The sequence below is a fragment of the Triticum aestivum genome, chromosome 5B, assembly GCF_018294505.1.
Source record: "Triticum aestivum cultivar Chinese Spring chromosome 5B, IWGSC CS RefSeq v2.1, whole genome shotgun sequence".
NCBI classification, from domain to species: Eukaryota; Viridiplantae; Streptophyta; class Magnoliopsida; order Poales; family Poaceae; genus Triticum; species Triticum aestivum.
Window position 1 is genome coordinate 543063014 of NC_057807.1, and position 7994 is coordinate 543071007.

The 7994-nt window shown below is 45.7% G+C and overlaps 1 protein-coding gene across 1 annotated transcript; it reads right to left on the bottom strand.

Moving 5' to 3' along the window:
- Positions 1-173: 173 nt before the first annotated feature.
- On the bottom strand, positions 174-2344 carry LOC123116848 (uncharacterized). The gene is made up of 5 exons (XM_044537738.1): positions 1934-2344; positions 1116-1814; positions 911-990; positions 758-829; positions 174-660 (listed from the first exon to the last, which is right to left on the bottom strand). The coding sequence occupies exons 1-5, from the start codon at positions 2249-2251 to the stop codon at positions 381-383; spliced, it is 1449 nt and encodes a 482-aa protein (XP_044393673.1). The 5' UTR covers positions 2252-2344; the 3' UTR covers positions 174-380.
- Positions 2345-7994: the final 5650 nt, after the last annotated feature.

Here is a 7994-nt window from a genome sequence, read left to right on the forward strand (position 1 = left end):
ACAGCTGCAATGATGCTGTTCTCTGCAAGTTAGAAGAGCTTGCTGATTTACAGTACCTCATCGCTCACCAAATTGGTAATCCCTCCATCCGTCTCATAATATAAGAGCGTTTTGGACACTAGTTCATGCTCAACACTGCATTCTAATTCATGCAGTCTAAAAGATCTTGGAGCTGTTATCAACCCTGGATGATACTATTAACCAAGGTGCTCATCAATATAATCTTTAACCAAATACAGCTTGTTACATCTTAAAACACAACACAGAACAGCCCAGGTCCAATATAACAATTGAACCATCATAAGTACATCACAACTAGCAAGAAGATACAAGACAGTGCTTTCTCACACAAGTGAACCCCCAGCTACATACACTCTGCATCAGTTGTAGCTCTGGCTCCAGAATGGGTTGCTGGTCTTCTTCTCATCATAGAAAGGGTTGGTGAAATGCTCACTGTCAAGGCTCTCCTGGACTCTCTCCCCCTTGGCATCTGAGAAGGCCCTGGGGTTGAAGTTGTCCTCATCAAAAGCAGCCGCCCAGCCCTCGCCGCTGCCGGCGATGTCCTCCTCCCCCCTCTGCTTCTCCATCTCCTCGACGTGCCCCTTGAACTCCTTTTGCGCGGCGTCGATCACGCCTTCCCCATTCTGGTCACACCATGCCCTGCAAAAACCAGTAACGTCGATAAGAATCGCGAAAAAAATGTTCATTCAGAAAGGTTGTTTGATTGTTGAGGAATGAGGAATGCTTGTTTATGTACTTTGGGAAGAATGTCTTGAGGTCAGACTTGTCCAGTGGGAGCTTTGTTGAGATGGCCTCTATTTGCTGATCCCTGCAAAAGCAAATAATACTCAGAATTTCAAACAAGAGCTACAATTACCTACCAAGAATAAGAAAAGTTTTTTGTATTTACGAGAAATTGAGGTTCCGATTCGTCGATGATAGCTCGGCCTGAATCCTTGAGAGCTCCTTCTTTGTCTCCTCCACCAAAACCTTCAGTAGGAAGTTCAAACACAAACAGTCAATTCAATTTGGTACTGTGCTGATTTGCTCAATGGCAGTGCTGTTCTCTGCATCTAGCTAGACATAAATTCAGAATTGCCAATGATTTTCAGTACCTTATCATTCGCCAGATCGGAAGCAGAGACGTCGCCGGCGGCGGCAGCAACATGAAGCTTCTTCTTGGCCCTCTTGGCATCCGGGGCGGGGCTCGCCTCAAGCCGGCACTCACTGTATGAAGATCGCGGCGGGGCGGAGTCGCCGCCGGCAGGGGCATCCTCACTGCCACCGGCGCCTGACTTCTTCCACTTCTTGAGCCCATTGAACCCCCAAGAGCTCTTCTTCCTCCCTTTCTCGTCGGCGGATTCCTCCGCCGCTGCCGCAGGCTCCTTGTTCTCGCCGCCGCCGCTGCCGTGGAACATGGCCGTCAGGTGCCTCCTCTTCCCCTTGTCGGCCTTCCCGGCGGGCGTCGCCTCTGACGGCGAGATCTCGACCATGAGGACCGACGCGTGGTTGTTCTGGTCCACCTGGGCCAGCGGCGGCCGCGGCGGGACGTCCTGCTCCTTCTTGCCTCGGCTCTTCCACGGCGAGATGAAGGTCTTGTGCTTGGGCTTGTCGCCGGCGGAGGGAGGCGGCGGCGGGTCCTGGAGGTCGATCTCCGACCACTCTTCCGCGGACGACCTGGTGGCCGGCACGCCGCCGGCGTCGTTCGCGTCGGGGCAGTCGACGACGACGCCGAGCGCGGCGAGGCGCTGCACGAGGGGCCGCTTGGCGGCATTGTACTCGGCCGGCGAGACGCACTTGGCGCGGAGCAGCTCCTGCGCTCCCAAGAACGAACGGACCAAAGATTAGCACAAATTTCTAGCCAAGAATCGCGGCTCGATAATGGGAGCGGAGGAAGCGAAAGATGACGGGGAGGGGGAGAGGTGGTGGGCACCTGGAGGAAGAGGAGCTTGTCGCGGAGGATGGGCGGGTGGTCGGCGGGCCCCTGCGGCGGCCCGGCGAGGGCGGCGAGGACGGAGGCGCGGAAGGCGTGGATGTCGGCGGCGGGGACGATGCCCTCGCGGTGGAGCGCGGAGAGGTGGAGGATGCGGTGGAAGGAGTCCTGCTGCCACTTGAGCGCGTCGGCGTGGCGGCGCGCGGCGGCCTGGTCGGCGGTGAGGCGCTTGCCGGGGCGGCTGAAGATGGACTTGCAGACGGAGGCGATGGTCTCCTGCAGGCCCGAGTAGTACGTGGGCGTGTACGTGTACCCCATCGCCGCAGCGCAGAGCTCGCTCGCTTTGCTTGCTTGCCGCGCCGGCGAGCTGTGGCGTCGGAGGCGTGAGCAGGGGAGCGTGCGCGCTAGAGAGGTCGGAGGTGGAGAGGGAGGTGGAGGATGCGGTGAGAAGCAGGGAGGATGGGGGGACGGGGGATTTTGTTTGGGCGTTGGCCGCCCAACGGTTGGGGGGACGGAGGAACTAGCCGTTGAGACGGATCGGCTGAATCTGGCTGCCTGTGGTGCCCACACACAGCAAAAAAAATGCTTTGAAATGCCCATCGACACTGATGCCATACTCTACCTGTCAAGTTTCTTGTGTTTACTAATTGGGATATTAAGTGTTTTTTGTCAATTCGATGATATATGTCACTACTAGTTTTGTGTACGTAAAAGCGGATTTGCTACTCCCTCCGTCCGGAAAAACTCGTCTCCGCGACATTTTTTCAAAAAACACCTTCATGTTTGCCCGACCGAACCCGCACTCCCCCTCCAACTTCCTCCGACACCGGCCGACTCCAAAGCCGCGCAGCTCCTCCGCACCACCATGCGGCACAGCTCCCCCGCGCAACCGCGCCGCGCCGCCACGCAGCTCCCCTCTGCAGCGCCACCGTGGCGCCGCGTAGCTCCCCCGCACCACCGTTCCGCGCTCCCCCGCAGCTCCCCCGTGTCGCACAGCCCCCTAAAAATCCCCCTTTCCCTAGTTGCTCGAGCTCGACTCTTCCACGCCGGACGCCGCCTTGCCCTCACCGCCGGAGCTCCCCCGCCCTATGCCTCCGCCATGTTGCTTCCTTCTCCTTGTTCCCCATGGTGAACCACGGCGAGGAGAAGGCTCGATTCCACGGCGACCATCACCGATTCACGAGTAGGAGGCAAGATGGATTCTGCGGCGTTCTGGGCTCACCGGCGGTCGCCGAATTAAGGCAGCGGCCTCGCTGGCGCATGGAGGATGGCGCGGTGTGATACGTCTCCGACGTATCTATAATTTTTGATTGTTCCATGCTGTTATATTATCATTCTTGGATGTTTTACAATCATTTTATATCATTTTTTGGTACTAAACTATTGACATAGTGCCCAGTGCCAGTTGCTGTTTTCTGCATGTTTTTTACATCGCAGGAAATCAATACCAAACGGAGTCCAAACGCACCGAAACATTTTGAGGATTTTTTGGGCCATAAGACATCCAGTGGGCCAAGGCTGCACCTGGGGGGGGGGGGGGGGAGGGGTGCCTCGAGGAGGGCAACACCCACTAGGGCGCGCCAGGAGGCCTAGGCACGCCCTGGTGGGTTGTGCCCACCTCGGGTGCCCCCTGAACCGCCTCTTTGCTTTATAAATATCCCAATATTCCAGAAACCCTAGGGGAGTCGACGAAAATCAATTCCAGCCGCCTCACAGTCCAGAACCACCAGATTCAATATAGACACCATCACAGAGGGGTTCACCACTTCCATTGGTGCCTCTCCGATGATGCGTGAGTAGTTCTTTGTAGACCTACGAGTCCGTAATTAGTAGCTAGATGGCTTCCTCTCCCTCTCTCTTGATTATCAATACAATGGTCTCTTGGAGATCCATATGATGTAAGTCTTTTTGCGGTGTGTTTGTTGGGATCCGATGAACTCTTAGTTTATGATCGGATCTATGTTTTTATCCATGAAAGTTATTTGAGTCTTCTTTGATCTCTTATATGCATGATTGCTTATAGCCTCGTATTTCTTCTCCGATATTTGGGTTTTGTTTGGCCAACTTGATCTATTTACTTTGTAATGCGAAGAGGTGCTTTGTAGTGGGTTCGATCTTACGGTGCTTGATCCCAGTGACAGAAGGGGAACCGACACGTATGTATCGTTGCTACTAAGGATAACAAGATGGGGTCTATATCTAAATAAATAGATAAATGGATCTTGTCTACATCATGTCATCGTTCTTATTGCATTACTCCGTTTTCCATGAACTTAATACACTAGATGCATGATGGATAGCGGTCGATGTGTGGAGTAATAGTAGTAGATGCAAGCAGGAGTCGGTCTACTAATCTTGGACGTGATGCCTATATAATGATCATTGCCTGGATATCTTCACGATTATCTGAAGTTCTATGGATTGCTCAACAGTAATTGTTTTCCCACCATTTGCTATTTTTCTCAAGAGAAGCCACTAGTGAAACCTACGGCTCCCCGGGTCTCTTTTCATCATATTTGCCTTTGAGATCTATTATCCTTTGCATTTATTTTCAGATCTATTAAACCAAAAATACAAAAATACCTTGCTGTAATTTATTTGTTCTGTGATCTATTTACCCTATCTACCACTTTTACCTTACGTTATTTGCCTATCTTGAGGCGTCGTACCCGAAAGGGATTGACAACCCCTTTAACATGTCAGGTTGCGAGTATTTGTTATTTGTGTGCAGGTGTTGTTTACGTGGTGTGAGGAGGTTCTCCTACTGGTTCGATAACCTTGGTCTCATCACTGAGGGGAAATACCTACCGTCGCTATACTGCATCATCTCTTCCTCTTTGGGGAAATACCGACATAGTTCTAGCAGACATCAAAAGGAATTTCTGGCGCCGTTGCCGGGGAGGATCTTCAACATCAACCAGGTTCCTAATCACAAATCTCATCTCCTCGCAATTTACATTATTTGCCATTTGCCTCTCATTTTCCTCTCCCCCACTTCACAAAATTTGCCGTTTTATTCGCCCTCTTTTTCGTTTGTCGTTTTCTCGTCAGATCTGTTTTTGAATGCAATCTTGTTGCGTAGTCATCATGACTCAAGAGAACACCAAGTTGTGTGATTTCTCAAATACCAACAACAATGATTTTATTAGCACTTCGATTGCTCCTCCCGCCACTAGTACGGAGTCTTGTGATATTAATACTGCTTTGCTGAATCTTGTCATGAAAGATCAATTTGCCGGTACTCCTAATGAGGATGCCGCGTCCCATCTTAACACATTCATGGAATTATGCGATATGCAAAAGAAAAAAGATGTGGACAATGATGTTGTGAAGTTGAAATTATTTCCGTTTTCTTTTCGAGATCGTGCAAAAATTTGGTTTTCTTCTTTGCCTCACAATAGTATCAATTCTTGGAACCAGTGCAAGGATGCTTTTATCACTAAGTATTTTTCAGCCCGCAAAAAATATTTCCCTTAGAACCCAGATCATGAATTTCAAGCAACTTGAACATGAGCATGTTGCACAATCTTAGGAAAGGATGAAATTGATGCTAAGGAATAGCCCAACTCATGGGTTAAATCTTTGGATGATCATACAATTTTTTTATGCGTGATTGAATTTTGTTTCTCGTAATCTTTTAGATTCCGCCGTGGGGGGTTCTTTTATGGAAATTACTTTGGGTGAAGCTACTAAATTGCTAGACAATATTATGGAAAAAATTACTCACAATGGCATACCGAAAGAGCTCCTACTAGTAAAAAAAGTCAATTTGGTAGAAGAAATAAATTCTTTGAGTGAAAAAGTTGATGCTCTTATGAAGTTGGTTGCTAATAAAAGTTCTCCTATTGATTTTAATGATGTGCCTTTGTCTACTTTGATTGAGCAAAATAGTGATGCCATAGATGTGAATTTTGTGTGGTGAAACAATTTCAATAACAATGCTTATAGAGGTAATTTTAATCCTAGGCCTTTTCCTAGTATTCCTCTAATAATTATGGTAATTCCTATGGTAATCCCACCTATAATAATAATAGAAACACCTCTAATCTTGAGAGCAATATTAAAGAATTTATCAATACACAAAAGGCTTTCAACACTTCGATAGAAGAAAAGTTGAATAAAATTGATGATTTGTCTAGAAGTGATAGAATTTCTCATGATGTAGGAACTCTCAAGATGAAGAATTTTGTGCCTAAAGTTGAAGAATCAATTAAAGCTCTTTATGTTTCCATGGATGAAACTAAGAAAAGAACCGTATGCTTAGGGCTAAAAGAGAATTTTTAGAAATAGCGTTTTCTAGTGATTACTATCATAAATGTGATGAAAATCTTAAAATGATTGGTGTTTCTTCTATTGATTCTTTGTTTAGTAAATTTAAGATTGATGAAAAAGGGACTGGAGAAGAGTCAACTTTAGTTAGAAGGCGTCCCTATGATTCGGAGGGTGAAAATCTTGTTGAAACTTTTGATAAAAGTGGGTTTGAAGAGGTCAAGACTTTAACTAGTGATGTGCCCACTATTTTGGATTACAAAGACTTTAATTATGATAGTTGCTCTTTGGTTTATTGTATTTATCTGTTGCAATCCATGATAAATTCACCCCATGCTTATGAACAAAATAAAGTTTTTACTAAACATATTGCTGATGCCATGATGAAAGCTTTTGAATAAAAGTTGGAATTAGAAGTTTCAATTCCTAGAAAATTGCATGATGAGTGGGAACCTACTATCAAAGTCAAGATTAATTTTTTTTTACTATTTTGCTTATGTGACTTGGGTGCTAGTGTTTCTACAATTCCAAAATCTTTATGTGATGCTCTTGGTCTCACCAGTATTGAAGAATGCTCTTTAAATTTGCACTTGGCGGATTCTACTACTAAAAAGCCTATGGGAAGAGTTAATGATGTTCTTGTTCTTGCAAATAGGAATTATGTGCGCATAGATTTTATTGTTCTTGATATTGATTGCAATCCGTCTTGTCCAATTATTCTTGGTAGACCGTTTTTGCATACTATTGGTGCCGTGATTGATATGAAAGAAGGCAATATTAAATTTCAGTTTCCACTAAGGAAGGGAATGGAACACTTCCCTAGAACAAGAATTAGTCCACCATATGAATCAATCATGATGGCATCTTATGGATCTAGAACCAAAGATGACAAAACTTAGATCCTACGCGTTATGCCTAGCTAGGGGCGTAAAACGATATCGCTTGTTGGGAGGAAAACCAATGGATAAAATTTACCTTTTCTTTTTGCTTTTTGTTCTTGTGTGTTAGCACAATTATGCTACTGTTATGATTGTGTTTTTTGTGTTTTATTTAGTGTTTATGCCAAGCAAGGCCTTTGGGAAGATTTGGGTGAAAGTTGATTTGATCTTGCTGAAAAACAGAAACTTTTGCGCTCACGAGATTATTTATCATTTTTAACAGAAGAGTGATTTTGAGTTGATTCTTTTTCCAGAAGATTAATAGACAAATTGGTACGTCCACCAATTTATTTCAGAAGTTTTGGAGTTACAGAAGTATTCGAAATATTCAGATTTCTACAGACTATTCTGTTTTTGACAGATTCTGTTTTCTTTGCGTTGTGTGCTTGTTTTGATGATTCTATGGGTTTCTTTGATGAGTTTTTGCATAGAAAAATTGGAATACAGTAGATATAATGCAAAAACAATATATGAACAGGTTTGCTATAGTACTTATAGTAGTGGTTTGCTTTCTTATACTAACGGATCTCATGAAGGTTTTGTTTGAGTTTTGTGTGATTGAAGTTTTCAAGTTTTGGGTTATCTTACGATGGATGAAGGAATAAAGATTAGCAAAAGGCTAAGCTTGGGGATGCCCGAGGCACCCCAAGATAATATCGAAAGAAGTAGCAAGCAACTAAGCTTGGGGATGCCCCCTATTGGCATCTCCGCTTTCTTCTAACACCCATCGGTACTTTATTTGAAACTATATTTTTATTCGTCACATACTATGAGTTTTGCTTGGAGCGTCTTGTACGATATGAGTCTTTGCTTGTTTTGCTTCGTGTTTTAAGTGTTGAATCCTTGCTGGACAC

What these genes read in the sequence shown, in the direction of transcription:
- LOC123116848 (XM_044537738.1), bottom strand. Translation starts at nt 2,251, where the DNA reads ATGGGGTACACGTACACGCCCACGTACTACTCGGGCCTGCAGGAGACC. An exon ending in ACAAGCTCCTCTTCCTCCAG is followed by an intron (nt 1,815 to 1,933) that starts GTGCCCACCACC and finishes TTGGGAGCGCAG; the next exon opens with GAGCTGCTCCGCGCCAAGTG. An exon ending in CTCAAGACATTCTTCCCAAA is followed by an intron (nt 661 to 757) that starts GTACATAAACAA and finishes TGGTTTTTGCAG; the next exon opens with GGCATGGTGTGACCAGAATG.